Here is a 20,770-nt window from a genome sequence, read left to right as displayed (position 1 = left end):
CTGCCCACTCACTCAACTTTTCCAAATCACGCTGAAGCATCTTTGCATCTTCCTCACAGCTCACCCTCTCACCCAGCTTTGTGGCATGTGCAAATTTGGCGACATTACATTTAGTTCCCTCATCTAAATCATTAATATATGTAAATAGCTGGAGTCCTAGCACTGATCCCTACTAGCCACTGCGTGCCATTTGGAAAAAGACCAGTTTATTCCTACTCTTTGTTTCCTGACTGCCAACAAGTTTTCTATCCATCTCAATATACTACACTCAAACCCTTGCGCTTTAAATTTACACTTTAATCTTTTATGTGGGATTTTGTCGAAAGCTTTCTGTAAGTCCAAATAAACCACATCCACTGGCTCCCACCTCATCAACTCTACAAGTTATATCCTTGACGAATTCCAGACAATTTTTCAAGCATGATTTCCCTTTCGTAAATCCTGACCAATCTTACCACTTCCCCAAATGTTCTGCTATTAAATCTTTTATAATGGAATCTAGCATTTTCCCCACTTTAGGCATCTAAACTGCTCCCAATGCTCAGGTCTGCAGTTTTTTCTGGCCAATTTGTATGCCTCTTCCATGGATCTAATGTTATCTCTAATTTCCTGCAAGCCATGGTTTGAACACCTTTCCTGTTTTATTTTTGCGCCAGACAGGAAAGAACAATTGTTGCAGTTCACCTATGCACTCTTTAAATATTTGCCATTGCCTATCCACCATCATCCCCTTTTAAGTAACGTTTCTCAATCCTTCATAGCCAACTCGCGCCTCATACCATCCTAGTTTCCTTTATTTTGATTCAGGACCCTAGTATCAGAATCAAGTATGTCCCTCTCCATGTTGATGAAGAATTCTGTCATATTATAGTCGCTCATCCCCAAGGGGCCTCGGACAGCTCGCTTGCCAATTATTCCTTTCTCATTACACAATACCCTGGGTGGGATGGTCTGTTCTTTAGCTGCTTCCTCAACGTATTGGTCCAGAAACTACCCTGTCTATGCTCCAGGAATAATTCCTCTACGGTACTGTTGCTAATTTGATTTGTCCAATCTATATGCAGATTAAAGTCACCCATAATTACAGAAATTCCTTTATCGCATGCATCTCTAACTTCCTGTATAATGCCATTCCCAACATCCCCTTTACAGTTTGTGGGGTCCTTATACAAGGCCCACTAATGTTTTTTGCCCCTTAGCATTTCTCAGCTCTACCCATACAGATTCCACATCTTGGGAGCTGTTGTGCCTTCGTCACTATCGCGCTAATTTTCTCTTTAACCACCAATGCAAACCCAGTGTCTTTTCCTTTTTGTCTGTCCTTCCTAAATACTGAATGCTCTTGGCCGTTCAGTTCCCATCCCTGGACACTCTGCAGCCATGTCTCCATAATCCTGACCATATCATACCCGTTTACATTTATTTGCACGATTAATTCATCCACTTTATTGCGAATGCTCTGTGCATTAAGGCACAGAGCCTTCGGGCTTGTCTTTTTAACATTCTTTGTCCCGTTCCCATTATTTACCACTATAGCCCTATTTGATTCTGAGCCTTGATTTCTCTGATTATCATTTTTCTTATTCCCCTTTCTGTCTTTTGTTCTTGTCCGTATTTCCCCCTCTTTGCATAGGTTGTTATCGTCCTGCCTTTTTAGTTTAAACCCTCCCCAGCCATTCTCGCAAATACTTCCCGTTGGACATCAGTTGCGCTCCTGCCCAGGTGTAACCTTTCCAGTTTATACTAGTCTCACCTCCCCCAGATCCGATCCCAATGCCTCAGGAATCTGAAACCTTCCACTTCAGACCTTGTCCTCAGCCACGTATTCATCTGATATATCCTATTAATTCTGCTGTGACAAGCCCATGGCTCTGCTCCTGTGATCACTACCTTTTGCGGTCGTACTTTTCAACTTAATTCCTAATTCATTATATTCTGCTTTTAGGACTTCATCAATTTTTTTTTTTTACCTATGTCATCTGTACCAATGTGTACCATGGCCACTGGCTGTTCACCCTCCCCCACCAGAATGCCCTGTAGCCGCCCCGAGCACCAAGGAGGCAACATACATTCCCGACCCTCCGGACTCTTCGCCTCTCCCGTCCATTATTTCCCTGCCCAACCCCCGGACGTACCGCCTCTCCTGTCCATTATTTTCCTGCCCAACCCTCTGGACACTCCGCCTCTCCTGTGCATTATTTCCCTGCCCGACCCTCTGGACTCTCTGCCTCTCCAGATCATTGTTTCCCTACCCGACCCTCCGGACTCTCCGCCTTCCCCGTCCATTGTTTCCCTCCCCACCGTCCGGACACTCCTCCTCTCCCGTGCATTATTATCCGCCCGACTCACCGCCTCTCCTGTGCATTGTTTCCCTGCCCGACCCTCCAGACTCTCCACCTCCCCCGTCCATTATTTCCCTGCCCGACCCTCCGGTCTCTCCGCCTCTCCCGTGCATTATTTCCCTGCCCAACCCTCCGGTCTCTCCGCCTCTCCCGTGCATTATTTCCCTGCCCAACCCTCCGGACACTCTGCCTCTCCAGTGCTTTCTCCAGTGCTTTATTTCCCAGCCCGACCTCCGGTCTCTCCGCCTCTCCCGTGCATTATTTCCCTGCCCGACCCTCCAGACACTCTGCCTCTCCAGTGCTTTATTTCCCTGCCCGACCTCTGGTCTGTCCGCCTCTCCCGTGCATTATTTCCCTGCCCAACCCTCCGGACACTCCGCATCTCCCGTGCATTATTTCCCTGCCCAAACCTCCCGACTCTCTGCCTCTCCTGTGCATTATTTCCCTGCCTGACCCTCTGGATTCTCTGCCTCTCCCGTGCATTATTTCCCTGTCCAAACCTCTGGATTCTCTGCCTCTCCCGTGCATTATTTCCCTGTCCAAACCTTTGGATTCGCCGCCTCTCCCGTGCATCGCTTCCCTCCCGACTATTCTGACTCGCCACCTTGCCCTTTCTCCTGACTAGTCATTTCTCTTTCCGAACATCCTGTTTCTCCCAGCTCATCATCTCTTCTGGCCCGTTACCTCTCCAGACTTGCTGCTTCCCTTCCCGACCCTTCTGGCTCATCAATCTTCCTGCTCAATGCTTCACTTTGTCACCTATTCTTGTGGCAAGAGGGAGGGAATATGAGGTGGCGCGAGCGGATATGAGGGAGCAGAAGGATCAGCGAGTGGGGGAGTCAGGTGCAAAGGGGCAAGCAGGAATGTTTGGAAGTGAAGGGAATGGGAAAATCAGGGGGGTGGCAAAACGACAGCTTGTTTTTTAAAACTCTGAGCATGTTCGGTAACCATACAAAAATGAAAATGGCGGCATTGCTATCCCTAATTTCCCAACCATGCTACAATGAAATGTGCTTTAAATGGGGGAATACTTGTAGTGAAGTCTGCAGCAAAGACATGATTAAAGGTTTTATCAGCCGATGAGCTAAGGTGAGGATGGACTCGGGCTGTGTTACTGAGATGGAAGTAAGCAATCTGTGTTAAGGACATGGATGTATGATCGAAAGATCATCTCCGGGTCATATATGACACCAAGGTAGCAAACAGTCTGGCTCGGCTTCAGACAGTTGTCAGGGAGAGGGGGTAGAATCAGTTGCTAGGGGACAGAATTTCCAGCTGGGATTGAAAACAATGGCTTTGGTCTTCCTGATATTTAGTTGGAGGAAATTTCTGCTCATCCAGTCTGATAAATTAGCAACCGTGGAGGAGACAAGATAAATGGTGATTGGGTAGAGCTGGGTCTCTTTAGCATATGTGTGAAAACTGAGGGTATGTTTTCGGATAATGTTGCTGAGGGGCAGCACATAAATGAGATGTGGAAGGAGACCATATGTAGGGGAAACGATAGTTAGCTATGCAGGAATAGGATGATAAGCTATTGAATATGATACCTGGTGACAGGTAAGATTGGAACTGGGTGAGAGCAGCCCCACGCAGCTTGATGACATTGGAAAGGCAGTGAGAAGAATAGTGTGGCCAAAACTGTTTAAAGGCTGTAGACAGATCAAGAAGGGTGAGGAGGGATAGTTTACCTTTGTCACAGTCGCGCAGGATGCCATTCATGACTTTGATAAGAACCGGTTCAGTCCTGCTACCAGAATCGAAAACCAATTACAGGGATTCAAACTTTGCTTTGGCTGACTTAATATCAAGATATTAAACCCGTAGGGCAGCATGGTGGCGCAGTGGGTTAGCCCTGCTGCCTCACGGTGCCGAGGGCCCCAGGTTCGATCCCGGCTCTGGGTCACTGTCCGTGTGGAGTTTGCATATTCTCCCCGTGTTTGCGTGGGTTTCGCCCCCACAACCCAAAGATGTGCAGGGTAGGTGGATTGGCCACGCTAAATTGCCCCTTAATTAGAAAAATGAATTGGGTATTCTAAATTTTTTTTTTTTTTTAAAGATATTAAACCCGTGCCTTTTTGATCTGTATGAATTACACATTATCTTTACATGTCTCAGATTGCACATGTCGTCCTTGGAGAACTTTTCTGTTTTATTACACTGCTGTAAACTGCTGATAATCTTTAATTCTGGTTCACATTATACCTTTTCTTATCAAGTTGTTATATGGAGACATGCCAGGAAAGACGGAGTGCTGGAAAAATCTGCATTTAAAAAAAACTAGAATTTCCACAGGAAATCTTCAGCCTCCAATTTACACTGATTCAGCAGTGTTTCCTGCCATCACAAGAAAACCTCTGCAAAAAAATCCTCATGAAACCTTACTGTTGCACAGCTTCCTGCTGTGATGCATTATCAGTTTTCACAGTTACTTCATTGCAATGTTAATGTAACATTAACTTGTGACAATGATAAACATTATTATTATTCGTTGCTGTTTCCTGTGTTACGAAACCTGGATCAGACCCCAATTTAGATTGGGATACTGGATGAGACCCCAACAATTTTTCAATTTGCAAACTGTGAGGAAAGGATACTTTGCTCAAGGAGTGATTCCACTGACAACTAGGGATCTTTTATATTAAAACTAACTTTATTTAAACACAGAATTATACCATTAACATCCAAGGAAAAAAAAACAGCTTTTTTCAATCAACAGTTAAACAGTTTTTTCATAAAAATAAAAAAGGTCTTTGAACTTACTTTACAGAAATTCTAAAATTTCTGTTATGCAAAATCCACACATGCAGGTCAAATGTCACTTAATAAAGTTTTTTTTTTAAATTCCAATTAAGGATAATTTAGCATGGCCAATCCACCTGCCCTGCACACCTTTGGGTAGTGGGGGTGAGACCCATGCAGACATGGGGAGAATGTGCAAACTCCACATGGACAGGGATCCAGGATCGAACCTGAGTCCTTGACACCGTGAGGCCGCAGTGTTAACCACTGCGCCACCGTGCTGCCCGTCACTTACTAAAGTTGTCACTCGGTGGCTTACAGATTTATTCATAATTTCCTTGGGAGAGAAGTTCATCTGTGAAACACATCGCCTTCTTCAGAACCCAGAGCAGAACTCTAAAATTGAACCTAAAAACAGACACAGGACAAGGCTGAAAAACGAAAATCAGAAACAAATGGTGGATTCCTGAATCCTTTTCTTTGATGTTTGTATTTAAAATGTTGAGGGCTGTTTGTGAGTTGGTGGGAGGAAAGGATTGTTGACCAGGGGATTGACATTGTATTTGTTACCATTGTTTGTTCGTTGGTGAATGTAAATTTGGATGAAAGTGTGGAAAAGGAGAATAAAAATATTTTTTTTTAAACTCTGATTGTAAACAATATGATGTAATCTGTTTGAATGTTGCCTAAGAATGCAGAGGAGCAATAGATGGTGCATATCGGTGAGGACATGCCTAGGCTACTGATCTGATTCCTTGATTGCTTATTTGTTCTAATGACCTTTCTTCCCCAGTATCTTTCTACAGTTTATGGGTAGTCTACAGTTCTGTAACTAAATTAAGTCTCTTGTCAACTGAAACTTTTGCCTTTTCCTGTTCTCTGCCGTGTATGGATTGTGCTGTTCAGGTCTCCCAATTTCCCTTGTAAATTCTTTATTAATGTTATGATATAATGTAGTCCTGCACTCCTATTGAGTTGTGTCAACATCTTGGTTTGCTTTGTAGCGTGTTGCCCCCACTGTTCCTGGTAAATCTCTCATTTCTGATGTACCTGTCATGTTTTGGGGCTCTGTGTTTTTCCATCTGGTCCACTATATCCTTTAAGGAAGGGAATCTGCCAACCTTCTGTGGTCTGCCGACATGTGACTCCAGACATACAACAATGTTGTTAATTCTTAAATGTTCTCTGAAACGGCCTAGCAGTTTAAGGGCAGTTAGGGATGAGCAACTGATCCTTGCCTTGCTAATAACACCCACATATCATGAAAGAATAATTTTTTAAAACGTTCTGGCCCTGAATTTTGCAGGGGTATGAAGACCTCTGTTACTTTTTTATTTGAGGCTTTTTAACACAGCTCCCCCATCCTATAAGTTTTAAAAATGAGTAATGTATTTAGAGAATAAGATTCATGTTACACCAAAACAGGAATAAGGTAAAAAGACGGAGGATGAGCAAAGGTTACTCACCTCTTTAAACTCTGATTGTAAACAATATGATATAATCTGTTTGAATGTTGCCTAAGAATGCAGAGGAGCAATAGATGATGCGTATCGGTGAGGACATGCCTAGGCTACTGATCTGATTCCTTGATTGCTTATTTGTTCTAATGACCTTTCTTCCCCAGTATCTTTCTACAGTTTATGGGTAGTCTACAGTTCTGTAACTAAATTAAGTCTCTTGTCAACTGAAACTTTTGCCTTTTCCTGTTCTCTGCTGTGTATGGATTGTGCTGTTCAGGTCTCCCAATTTCCCTTGTAAATTCTTTATTAATGTTATGTAGGCCGTTCGTTGTAATTTCGCATTTCCTTAAAAGACAGGAATTGGCATCTCAGGCAACTGTGTTAGATAGTCCGTAAATATGGCTGAGTTTCATTTGCAAGTTAAACGTAAAGAAGAACCAAAAAATAGAAACAGGAGGATGCCATTCGGCCCTTCGAGCATTCTCTGTCATCCATATGATCGTGGCTGATCATCAAGCTCAGTACCTTGAACCTGCCTCCCCCCCCCCCCCCCCCCCCCCCATATCCCTTGATTCCTTTAGCCCCAAGAGCTATATCTAATTCCTTCTTGAAATTACACAAAGTTTTGGCCTCAGCTACTTTCTGTGGTAGCGAATTCCACAGATTCAGCACTCTCTGGGTGAAGAAATTTCTCCTCACCTCAGTCATAAAAGGTTTACCCTTTATCCTCAAACTATGACCCCTAGTTCTGGACACCCCCACCATTGGGGACATTCTTTCTGAATCTACCCAGTCTAATCCTGTTCGAATTTTGTAAGTTTCGATGAGATACCTTCTCCCGCTTTTAAACTCCAATGAATATAGTCCTAATCTCTCCGCATATGACAATCCCACCATCCCAGGAATCAGCCTGGTAAACCTTTGTTGCTAACCCTTCATAGCAAAAACATGTTTCCTCAGATAAGGACACCAAAACTGCACACAATACTCTAGGTGTGGCTTCACTAATGCCCTATACAATTGCAGTAAAACATCCCTATTCCTATACTCTCATTCTCTCGCTATGAAGGCCAACATACAATTTGCCGTCTTTACTGCCCGCTGTACCTGCGCACTTACTTTCAGCGATTCATGCACTCTTTAAAAATAGGAACGTATACATAGACAGATTCAAAGATGCCAGACAATGCTTGGAATACGAGCATTAGCAGGTGATTTAAATCTTTACAGATCCAGAGATGGGGTAACCCTAGGTTAAAGAGATGTGAATTGTGTCAAGCCAGGACAGTTGGTAGGATTTCGCAGGCCGATGGTGGGGGATGAATGTAATGCAACATGAATCCTAGGTCCCGGTTGAGACCGCACTCGTGTGCGGAACTTGGCTATAAGTTTCTGCTCGGCGATTCTGCGTTGTTGAGCGTCCTGAAGGCCGCCTTGGAGAACGCTTACCCGGAGATCAGAGGCTGAATGCCCTTGACTGCTGAAGTGTTCCCCGACTGAAAGGGAACATTCCTGCCTGGTGATTGTTGCGCAATGTCCGTTCATTCAATGAGGCCCCACCATTCAATGAACGGATATCGCGCGACAATCACCAGGCAGGAATGTTCCCTTTCAGTCGGGGAACACTTCAGCAGTCAAGGGCATTCAGCCTCTGATCTCCGGGTAAGCGTTCTCCAAGGCGGCCTTCAGGACGCGCGACCACGCAGAATTGCCGAGCAGAAACTTATAGCCAAGTTCCGCACACATGAGTGCGGCCTCAACCTGGACCTGGGATTCATGTCGCATTACATTCACCCCCCCACCATCTGGCCTGCAAAATCCTACCAACTGTCCTGGCTTGACACAATTCACACCTTTAACCTGGGGTTACCCCATCTCTGGATCTGTAAAGATTTAATCACCTGCTAATGCTCGTATTCCAAGCATTGTCTGGCATCTTTGAATCTGTCTAATATTAATATATATATATATATATATATATATATATATATATATATGTATATATATATATATATATATGTTTCTGGAACATACCTCTTCATTCACTTGAGGAAGGAGCAGCGCTCCGAAAGCTAGTGACATCGAAACAAACCTGTTGGACTTTAACCTGGTGTTGTAAGACTTCTTACAGTGCTCACCCCAGTCCAACGCCGGCATCTCCACATTAAAAATAGGAAGGTAGACTATTATTTGAATGAGTGTAAATTGAGAGGTGGATACTCCGCAAGACCTTGGTGTCCTTGTGCATCAATTGCTGAAAGTAAGTGCGCAGGTACAGCAGGCAGTAAAGAAGGCAAATGGTATGGTGGCCTTCATAGCGAGAGGATTTGAGTACAGGAATAGGGATGTTTACTTCAATTACATAGGGCATTGGTGAGGCCACTGCTGGAGTATTATGTGCAGTTTTGGTGTCCTTATCTGGTGTCGTATTGGTGTCCTTATTGTCATATGGAGGGAGTGCAGCATAGGTTTACCAGGCTGATTCCTGGGATGGTGGGACTGCCATATGAGGAGAGACTAAGTCGGTTAGGATTATATTCATTGGAGTTTCGAAGAGTGAGAGATGATCTCATAGATACTTATAAAATTCTAACAGGATTAGACAGGGTAGATTAGAAAGAATGTCCCTGATGGTGGGGGTGTCCAGAACTCGGGGGTCATAGTTTGAGGTAAGGGGTAAACCTTTTAAGACTTGAGTGAGGAGAAATGTCTTCACCCAGAGAGTGGTGCATCTGTAGAATTCACTACCACAAAAAGTAATTGAGGCCAAAACGTTGTGTAATTTCAAGAAGGAGTTAAATATAGATCTTGGGGCTAAACGGGTCAAGGGGTATAGGGTGGAAGGCTGGATCAAGATGTTGAGCTTGATGATCAGCCATGATCATAATGAATGGTGGAACAGGCTCGAAGGCCATAATGGTTCTCTCCTGCTTCTATTTTCTTTGTATGTTTCTATATATATCTGATGCAGGTGAGAAAGTGGAATTGAGGTGGCAGATTGCACTGATCATATTAAATGAGGTCATATGGATTGCTTCTCTTATTCCTTATGTTTCTCTCCAAGTCATACCCGATCCTGACTTGGAAAATATATTGCCATTCCTTCATCGTCACTGGGTCAAAATTCTGGAACTCCTTACCTGATGGCATTATGGGTGTACCCAAGGCACTTAGCCTGCAGCAGTTGAAGAATGCAGCTCACCACCAATTCTCGAGGACAATTCAGAGATGGGCAATAAATGCTGGCCTTACCAGTGACGCTCACATCCCATAAATGAATTGAAAAAAATAACTTCCTAACCTATGCAATGAACAAATATTTCTGGGGAATATTTGATCCGTCCTGGCCATTCTGTGATTTTTGAGTGTCCCTTTCTTAGAGATGTTATGTTTCAGGATCTGGTTGAAATGATTTGTTTTATCTCCAATTTATGTAGACATAATACTCTCTGAATTGCTGTCTCACTTGCAAGAAGTCCATGTGAAGGAGCAGGGCAAAGCCTGCCCAATTCTTACTACATTCCCCAATGGAAAAAGGCCCCCAAAAGGCCGCCTGCAGTATTCAATGATGCTTGTCAATATGCAGCATTTCCAGTGTACATATGGTATACAGATGGTGACATCAGTGGTGTGAAGAAAAGAACAGTAGAGCTTGTCCCCACTAGCAAGATTTTTAAAAAAAACTTTAACCAAATGAATTTTTATTTTTTGGCCAGATCTGTCATTTTGCAACATATATTTATCCTCATTAGTTTAGAGGTAGCAGTTTGTTCTTGATTGCTAGAATAAAAATATCAACCACACTACAGTTTGTCAATTTCTAAAGTAATGTGTAGTCTAGATGGTATACTTGCTTAAACTGTGCAAAGTTTCAGTTTATATTCTCTATTTTCTCATGGGCCTTTTAAAAATAAATGCTACAAAGAAATACAGAAAACTAATCAATGGATTAAAATAGTCAAATTGGTTTGCTTTTATTTAAGTAGATTATTGTCGTCTTTCTCGTGGGAACACGTTTTTGGTTCTTTTTCACAAATGTTTAGAAGCACTTATGTTGCCATGGTTGCTGATGAGTAAGTGTGGAACTTGTACCTCTGGTGGCCCAGGTCAAGTGTGTCTGATGCTGTGTGCTGAAGAGAAATAGGGTGCATGTTTGTGGCTGCGATCTTCGTGCACACAAGGCAATTTGCAGAGATTAAACACTTTCCCATAGGCAAGTAGAACTCAAAGAAGTGTCTTCGGCATTGTCGTATATATTGTGATAGAAGTCTATAATGTAGTGTGCAATGTGGGGGGAAACTGAAAAAGATGATGGGAAAGAAAACACCCCCAAAAGGAATTTCACGCTGGACCAAAATAAACAAATTATCGACAAATAATTCCCATTAGGTTAGTTCCAGGGCTATGGGGAACAGACAGGGAAGTGGGCTTAGCCGAGTTACTTTTGCAGAGGGTCAGCGTGACCAGCTGAATGGCCTCCTGCACCGTAACCATTCTATGATAGTATTTACTTTTTTAATTGCTTTTTCAGAGTTACAAAGCCAGGGCTCAGAGTGTGAACAGGGGCGAACCCCTAATCCAGCTCCTTGCCTGCTCCAAAAACCAATTCAAATTGAATCCAATTCATGGTCCCCACAAGAAAATATTCCTGTATTCCTGCTCTTAGCCAAAAGGTCGAACAGATATTACACTTGATCTTAGCCAAAAGGCCGAGAAGCGATATGATAGTATTTACATGTGATCAAGTTGTATGCTAGGTTGAAAACTGGTGTCATCTCATGTTCTGAACATTGTATCAGTGACATATGCACAGCACATGACATTTTTGATAAAGTAACCATTGAAAGACTTATTGTGGTAATGTTTGATATGCAAACTGTTGTATGTGCTGTTTTAACATACCATTAATATGTTCTGTTACGTTTTTCTTTCTTGTTTCCAGCTTCCTACATGCCTGGAATGCCAACTGGAGTTGCACCATATCCATCTGGCCACACCAATGCTGGGTATGATTTAAATTTACCAGAGCTGTAACACAGATTTTTATTTTAAAGCTATGTATTTATTTGTGTTCTATTTTTGGACATATAATCCAGCTTGAATGATACTCTTAGACAGAATACTGATGGAGTATCACATTAAATATTGTTACCTTCTACCTGTTTGGGTAGATGTAAAAGATATATGGTACTGTTTGAACAAGATTAAAAGTACAGTAGTCGATCCTTCAATGAAGGCTAGGCTTCCTGTATTTTGGGTAAGGATAATTAATAAACTGGTGTAAATCACTGGCAATATTTGTTTCTAAAATAATTCAGCCTGATCCTCTCGGATAATTTTAACAGCAGATAGTATTTTAGAACTGGACTCAGTGGAAATGAATCCAAGGCCTCCAAGTCAGAGACCAGGAAGAAGGTGCAGATTACTCCGAAGATATTTTCTCGAGACACCACAAGCCTGGATTTTCTGCCATGAAAGGGGGATCTACTCTCCGTAATCAGTATTGATAATGGAAGCATTGATTTCTGCTGTCGGAACTCTGATTCTTTCTTTGAAAATGTGTCATCAGCACCATACGTACTCTTTGGAAAGTCAGTACAATTAAAAAACATATATATTCAGTCCTGGAATCTGCTTTCTGTTGGTGAAGCCAATTTTTTCTCTCCACCCTAATTGCTCTTGAGAAGGTGGTGGTGAGCCGTGTGGTGAAGGTGCTTCAATAATGCTAGCACTGTTGCCTCACAGCTCCAGGATCCCGGGTTCAATTCCGATCTCGGGTGGCTGTCTGTGTGGAGTTTGTACTTTCTCCCCATCTCTGCGTGGGTTTCTTCTGGGTGCTCTGGTTTCAACCCATAGTCCAAAGATGTGCAGGTGGATTGGCTACGCTAAATTGCCCCTTAATTGAGGGAAAAAAATGAATTGGGTACTCTAAAATTGTTTTTTAAAGGGGTAATTTAGTGTGGCCAAAGCACCTACCCTTCACATCTTTTGGGTTGTGGGGATGAGACCCACGCAGACACAGGGAGAATGTGCAAACTCCACACGGACAGTGACCCGGGACCGACATCGAATCCAGGTCCTCGGCACCGTGAGGCAGCAGTGCTAACAACTGCACCACTGTGCTACCCTTCAAGTGCCCTGCTATAACGTCTTATAATAATAACTTCGAACAATTCCCGATGATCGATGTTAAGCAAACTGGCATGTACCTTCCAGCTCTCTATCGCCCTCCCTTTTTAAACAAAGGAGTTACATTCCCTTTTTTACAATCTAATTGAATCTTTCCTGAATCTTGGGAATTTTGGAAAATTAATCCAACGCATCAACTATCTCACTAGCCCTTTCTTTTAAGATCTTAGGATGAAATCCATCAGGACCCAGGGATTTGTCAGCTCTCAACTCCAACAATTTTCTCAATACCCCTTCCCTGGTAACTTTCTTGAGTTCCTCCCTATCTTCCAATTCCTGATTTACAGCTATTTCTGGGATGTCACTTGTATCCTCTCGCGTAAAGACTGAAGCAAAATAGTGGTTTGGTTTCTCTGCTATCTCCTTATTTTGATTCACTTTCAAGGGTCAATGCTCACTTTGTGAACTTTTCCTTTTTAAGTTTCTGTAGAAACTCTTACTATTTGTCTTTATATTTATAGCTGGTTTTCTTCCATGCTCTAATTTTTCCCTCCTTATCAATCTTTCAGTTTTTTATATTCTATCCAATCTTCTGACCTGCTGCCAATCTATGCACAATTATACGTTTTTTCTTTTTTAAGTTTGATACTAGTTAACCACAGATGGTAAGAGCTCTCCTCAGAATTTTTCTTTCTCTTTTTTGTTTATAAATTTAGAGTACCCAATTCATTTTTTCTAATTATGGGGCAATTTAACGTGGCCAATCCACCTACCCTGCACATCTTTGGGTTGTGGGGGCGAAACCCGCGCAAACATGGGGAGAATGTGCAAACTCCACACGGACAGTGACCCAGAGCCAGAATCGAACCTGTGACCTCGGCGCCGCTAGGCAGCAGGGCTAATTCACTGCGCCACCATGCTGCCTGCGGAATTTTTCTTTCTCATTGGAATGTATCTATTCTGTTCAAATATCTCCTTCATCGTTCACCACTGGATCTATTAATCTAATTTGCGAGTTCACTATAACTAGCTCTGCTTTCATGCCACCATAATTGCACTTTTTAAATTTGAAATTCTTGGACCCACTCTACTCTCCCTCAAACTGAATGTAAAATTCAATTACATTGTGATTGCTGCTACCTCAGGGTACCTTCACTTTGAGGTAATTGTTGCACAATACCAGGTCTAGTATGCTCTCGGTTGGTGGCAAAATGTGCTGTTCTCAGAAACTATCCTGAGAGCATTCTATGATTTCCTCATCGAGGCTATCTTTGCCCATCTGTATGATTTTCCCAGTCTTGTCTGCATATTTAAATCTCCCATGATTTTCATCATACCTTTGTGACAAGCTCCTATTATTCCGGCACGGCGGCACAGTGATTAGCACTGCTGCCTTAAATCGCTAGGGACCCGGGTTCAATTCCGGCATTGGGTGACTGTCTGTGCGGAGTTTGCACATTCTCCCCATGTCTGCATGGGTTTCCTCCCACAGCCCAAAGATGTGCAGGTTAGGTGGATTGGCCATGCTAAATTGCCCCTTGGTGTTCAAAAGGTTAGGTGGGGTAATGGAGAAGGGGTGGGCCTAGGTAGGGTGCTCTTTTGGAGGGTCAAAGCAGACTCGATGGGCCGAATGGCCTCCTTCTGCACTGCAGTGATTCTATGATTCTTCCTTTATACCCCATCCTACTGTATGATTACTGTTTGGATGCCTGTACACCACTCCCACAATAGATTCTAGTCTTTATCATTTCTTATCTCTACCCAATCCATTTGTATATCCTGATTTCCTGAACTTGGATCATCTGTCTCTAATGTGCTGATACCATCATTGATTGATACCATCATTAATTGAAACCATGTCCAAATGCAGCAAGATCTGGACAATATCCAGGCTTGGACTGACAACTGGCAAGTAACATTCACTTAACACAAGTGCCAGACATTAACCATCTCCAACAAGAGAGAATTTAACCATTTTCCCTTGACATCCAATGACATTACCATAGCTGAATCCCCCATTATCAACATCCTGGGGGTTACTATTGACCAGAAACTGACTCTCCAAAAACTGCCCATTATCTACAAAGTCAGGAATGTGATGGCGTACTCTCCACTTACCTGGATGAGTGCAGCTCCAGCAATACTCAAGAAGTATGATTGGCACCCCATCCTCAAACATGCACACCCTCCACCAGCGAATTACAGTAGCAGCTGTGTGTACCATACATAAGATGCACTGTAGGAAGTCACCAAATTTCGTCAGGCAGCACCTTCCAAACCCATGACCACTACCATCTAGAAGGACAAGGGCAGCAGCTTTATCAGAACACGACACCTGGACGTTCCATTCCAAGCCATTCACCATCCAGTCTTTGAAATATATCATCATTCCTTCACTGTTGCTGGGTCAAAATCCTGGAATTCCCTCTCTAACAGCACTGTGGATGTACCTACACCACATGGACTGCTGTGGTTCAAGAAGGGCAGCTTACCACCACCTTTTCATGGGCAATGACTACTACTGTGTATTCAGATACGGAGCCTTTAGTCTTGTCCTTTTATTAATTTTGGAATCTCCAGCCTCAACTGATTAACTTTTAGATTTGTACTCCTTGTGTTCTCTGTTCCTTCCTGTCATGTTCTGTTTTATCATTTCCCATATTAATACCTTTCTCTCTTTGCTCTTTGATTTACCTCATTTTCCCAAATTGATCCCTTGCCTGCCCTATTTAATTTAAAATCTTCTCCACCTCCCTAGTTATGCGGCTAGTTGGAACACCAGTCACATCATGTTTCACGTGTAGGCCTTCCCATGGTACAGCCCGCACTTTCCTCAGTACTGGTGCCAGTGCCCCATGAACCAGAACTCACTTCTCCCACACCACCCTTGAGCCACGTATTCATCTCTCTAATTTATGTACCCTATGCCAATTTGCATGTGGCGAAGAGGTTATTGGACTACAACAACTAGATCTTCCCATTCCCCCTGCAAGTTTCACTCCAGCCCTAAGCAGATGTCTTGACCCCTGGCACTAGGCAGAGCCTGCCTTTCAGGTGTTATTCAACAGAGTTCTTAGGTGCTTTTAATCAAAAAAACAAGCTTTATTCTAAGAATTTAATTAACATTTGTATAAACATAAATAGCAAGAATTATTGTTTTTTAAAAAATATATTTTTATTCTCCATTTTCACATTTTCTTCAGACATTACACCCCACCAACAAACAGTAAACGGTAACAAATACAATGTCAATCCCCTTATCAACAACAACGATCCCATCCTCCCACCAACCCCCAAACAATGGCCCACCTGACAATATAAACATCAAATAAAACAAACCCTCCCAAGGTGGAAAAAAATAAAAAGGAATCCGGAATCGCCTATGGTCACCATTGACATATACGTAGCCACACTCGCCACCGGGGCTTTATATCGTAGCCTAACCCAACTGATGAACCCCTCCCCCAACCCAAACCTCCGCAGCACCTCCCAAAGATACTCCCACTCCACCCTATCGAAGGCCTTCTCCGCGTCCACAGCCGCCACTACTACCGCTTCCCCCTCCACCGAAGGCATCATAATTACATTAAGGATCCTCCGCACATTGGTGTTCAGCTGCCTACCCTTCACAAATCCCGTCTGGTCCTCATGAATCACCCCCGGGACACAGTCCTCAATTCTCGTGGCAAGAATCTTCGCCAGCAACTTCGCGTCGACATTGAGGAGCGAGATAGGCCTGTACGATCCACACGAATGGGTCCTTGTCCCGCTTCAAGATCAAAGAGATCAGCGCCCTGGACATTGTCGGGGGCAAGCCCCCCCCCCTCCTTTGCCTCATTGAAAGTCCTCACTAGCAGGAGGTCCACGTACTTCCTATAAAATTCTACCGGAACCCATCCGGCCCCGGGGCCTTCCCTGCCTGCATGCTCCCTAGTCCCTTAACCAGCTCCTCCAGCCCAATCGGTGCCCCCTGCTCCTCCTCCACCCTCTGGAACCTCAGCCGATCTAGAAGTTGGCGCATCCCTCCCTCCCCGTCGGGGGCTCAGACCTATACAGCTCCTCATAGAAGTTCCTGAATGCCTCGTTTATTCCCACGGCACTCCACACCGTATTCCCCCCCTTTATCCCTAACTCCACCAATCTCCCTCGCTGCCTCCCTCAACCGAAGCTGATGTGCCGCATCCGACTCACCTTCTCCCCATACTCACACGCCGCCCCCTGCGCTTTCCTCCACTGCGCCTCTGCTTTCCCAGTAGTCAGCAAGTCGAATTCCCTCTGGAGGTTCTGTCGCTCCCTAAGTAGTCCCTCCTCAGGGGGCCTCTGCATAGCTCCTCTCCACCCTTAATATATCCCCCACCAGTCTCTCCCTCTCTCTCTTCTCCCTATGCGCCCTAATGGAGGTTAGCTCTCCCCTGACCACCGCCTTCAACGCCTCCGAGACTACCCCCACCTGCACCCCTCCATTTTAATTGGCCTCTAAGTATCTTTCGATACACCCCCGAATCCGCCCGCACACCACCTCATCCGCCAACAGTCCCACATCGAGGCGCCACAGCGGGCGCTGGTCCCTCTCCTCCCCCAGCTCCAGCTCCACCCAATGAGGGGCGTGATCTAAAATGGCTATAACCGAATATTCCGTGCCCTCCACTCTTGGGATTAGTGCCCTACTCACGATGAAAAAATCTTTCCGGGAGTAGGCTTTATGGGCGTGGGGAAAAAAGGAAAATTCCCTAACCACTGGCCTGGCAAACCTCCATGGATCCACTCCCCCTCCCAATCTGGTCCATAAACCCCCTGAGCACCTTGGCCGCAGCTGGCCTCTTTACCCATCCTGGACCTAGAACGGTCCAGTGCTGGGTCCAGCACCGTGTTGGAGCCCCCCCCATTATCAGGCTTCCTGCCTCCAAATCCGGAATCCGACCCAACATGCGCTTCATAAATCCGGCATCATCCCAATTCGGGGCATATACGTTCACCAATACCACGTTCACCAATACCACCCGCACCCCCTGCAACCTACCACTCACCATCACATACCGACCTCCATTATCTGCCACAATGTTCAGCGCCTCAAACGACACCCGCTTCCCCACCAGAATCGCCACCCCTCTATTCTTCACGTCCAACCCCGAGTGAAAGACTTGCCCTACCCACCCCTTTCTCAGCCTAACCTGATCTGCCACCTTCAAATGCGTCTCCTGGAGCATAACCACATCTTCCTTCAGTCCCTTTAGGTGCGCAAACACCTGGGCCCTCTTGACCGGCCCATTCAGGCCCCTCACATTCCAAGCTATCAGCTGGATCAGCCCCCCCCCCCCCCCCCCCCCCCCCCCACCCCCCCCACAGACTAGCCATCTCCCTTTTTAGGCCAGCGAAGTGCCCGCGCCTCCTGCACCCTCCATTCCCCCAGGCGGCAGCACCCGCCCCGACTCCCTCTCCTAGCTCCACCTCTCCTTTGGCCCCCCCCCCCAAAGTTAGATCCTCCTCTAGCCGTTTTGCTCTCCCCATGGCACTCCCATAAGTCTGCTGACCCCAGCCCCTCCCGCCACTCCACCTCCCCGGCAATCAGTGTGTGCTCCTCTCCAGCACTGCCCTTCCTCCCAGGCCCCGCCCCCTTCCTTCTCTAGCATGGGAAAAAGCCCGTGCTTTCCATCCAAGCCGGCCCCGCCCCCTCTGGTGCAGCTCCCTTTTTTGCGGCTATGTCTCAACTCCCCATCCCCAGGCCTCCAACCCCCCCCCCGCGGGGCCCTGTCCTTCCAACACCGACGCCCACATCTGCCTTCGCAAACTCATCCGCTGCTTCCGCCGTCCCAAAATAAAAGTCTTTGGATTTGTAGGTCACCCTCAACTTAGCTGGATGTACTATGTCGCACTGCACCTTGCTGATGTACAGTGCCTTCTTCACCCAGCTGAATGAAGCCCACCTCCTCGCCAGCTCCACCGTAAAGTCCTGGTATATGCGTATATCAGCTCCAGCCCACTGCACCACCCGCTTCTGCTTTGCCCAGCACAGGACTTTCTCCTTCACGCTGTACCTACGGAAACGCAGAGTTACTACTCTTGGCGGCTCTCTCGACTTTGGTATAGGCCTCCACGACCGATGAGCCCAATCCAGTTCGTATCAGGAGGGATCGTCCCTCTCCCCCCCCCCCCCCCCCCCCCCCCCCCCCTCCCCCCCAATAGCTTCGCCAACATCGTTGCAAAATACTGCGTCAGCCTCTGGCTTTCCACACCTTCGGGCAGACCCACGATCCTCAGATTCTGTCGCCTGGATCTGTTTTCCAGGTCTTCCATTTTGGCTCACAGACCTTTGTTGGTCTCTATCACCCTCTGCAACTCCTTCCCCATCGAGGTGAGTTGATCACTGTGCTGCAATAATGCCTCTTCCACTTCCTTCAGTGTCTCACCTTGCTCCCGCACCTCTGCCGCTGCGCTTGATACCGCCGCCCTCACCGGGGCAATCGCCTTCTCCACCTTTCAATGCCGCCCCCATCTCCTTCTTCATCACTTCCATGTGTTTTGTGAACTGCTTTTCAAATTCCACAGCCATCACCTTGGTCATTTATTCTGCTGTGAGCGATGCAGCCTCCCCTGGTGCTCCAGCCTCCGCTTTCCTTACAGTTCCTGTGCTGACTTTTTCACTCACCGGCGGACTTTCGTTAACCCCCTTTTTCACGGCCGTTTTTCTCCCAAACTTGGACATTTCTCCTCCCTGTGCCTTCTTACAGCCTATTCAGCCTCCGTTGCCCCCGGGACTGGGCATTAAAACTCCAAAATTTCTATTCCCTAGCGGGAGCCCTCCAGTGTGCGGCTGCCTCCTGCCCGCCGTCACCGGAAGCCCCTCGTAGCAAGAATTTTTATCAATTATAAACATAAAGACCCCGCACAGCTACAGTAATCTATGTATAACACTTAATGAATCCCCCTTTAACTGTTCCAATTCAGAAACGAGATCCCAAAAAACCCTTTTTACCAAAACAGCAGGTAGCTATAATCAATGGGTTTTTTCCTTGGAATAACTCCTTAAAATGAAAATAGAGAGACAGGCCAAAATACTTCTATTCTGAGTCCACAGCTGCCAAATGTGAAAGCGAAAGTAAAACTCTCAGCCACAGCTCAGCTCCACCCACAGAAATGACACACGAGCCATGTGATAAGACTAAAACCTTTCCTAAAGTGCCACTCATGACACAGGCAAGTGGACAATATTCTGTAGACCCTTGGTGTGCTTGTAGGTGATAATGAGGCATTAGAGTGTCGGAGGTGACCTGCAAAATAACTCCCCTCTTTGCTGTTGTAGACAGGCCATTCATGTGACTGATCTAGTTGAGTTTCTAATCATTGGTGAGCCCCCGGATGTTGGTGGGAATTCGGTGAAGGTAAAGTCACTTGGAAATACTTGTATACTCCCTCTGCTTGGAAATAGTTATTGCTTAACATTGAAGCTGTAAATTACTGCCGTTTGAAGAGTCAGAAGGTTGATTGTTTGATAGACCAGCTGTGTTTGGTAACTATGCAAATTATGTAAATCAAGTTCTGAGATAACTATGACTATAATTTACAGTTTCGGTTTGTCATCAAGCTCAAATAAAACCGGAAACACTGGAAATATTCAAACTAAGGCAGCATCTGTAGAGTAAAAGAGATTTTTAAAATATATTTTTATTGGTTTTGCATTTATTTATAACCACGTTGCTAGGAACATCAAACATAAATCAAGAGGAATCTACAAAATGGGAATACGAAAGAAAAATAAACAAACATAAACTGGCATGCATACAAAGAGAGAAACTGAGTTAAAGGGCAGAGTTCTCTTCTGGTTGGGGGCAGGGTCAAGGGAAATGCCGATTCGGGGGAACCACAGATTTGAGCCAGGGTGGTGGGATGGAAATTTTCAGAAATGGGAGGAGAAGGGGATTAAGACGCAAAGATTTGTTTCTTAGGGGTCGGTTTGCAGGGCTAAAGGAGCTGGAAGCAAAGTACTGGCTGGAGCAGGGGGACATATTTAGATACATGCAGGTTCGAGATTTTGCCAGAAAGAAGATAGAGCTTCCCGGTGGAGCCTGTGTCCACATTGCTGGAGGAGGTGCTGACGAC

General features: G+C 45.2%; 1 protein-coding gene and 1 pseudogene across 1 annotated transcript in view; one reads left to right on the top strand and one right to left on the bottom strand.

The window, feature by feature from the left end:
* tsg101a (tumor susceptibility 101a) overlaps positions 1-20,770 on the top strand; it is a 109,652-nt gene that overhangs the window by 46,386 nt on the left and 42,496 nt on the right. Inside the window, exon 6 of the mRNA XM_072518996.1 lies at positions 11,487-11,550. Coding sequence (XP_072375097.1) covers positions 11,487-11,550 — 64 coding nt within the window. The remainder of the gene's footprint in view (positions 1-11,486; positions 11,551-20,770) is intronic.
* Positions 11,045-11,265, bottom strand: LOC140384978 (U2 spliceosomal RNA; annotated as a pseudogene).

This window comes from Scyliorhinus torazame, chromosome 10 (genome assembly GCF_047496885.1).
Source record: "Scyliorhinus torazame isolate Kashiwa2021f chromosome 10, sScyTor2.1, whole genome shotgun sequence".
In the NCBI taxonomy this organism is placed as follows: Eukaryota; Metazoa; Chordata; class Chondrichthyes; order Carcharhiniformes; family Scyliorhinidae; genus Scyliorhinus; species Scyliorhinus torazame.
Note: the sequence above shows the minus strand (reverse complement) of the source record. Positions and strands in the feature narration are given on the sequence as shown.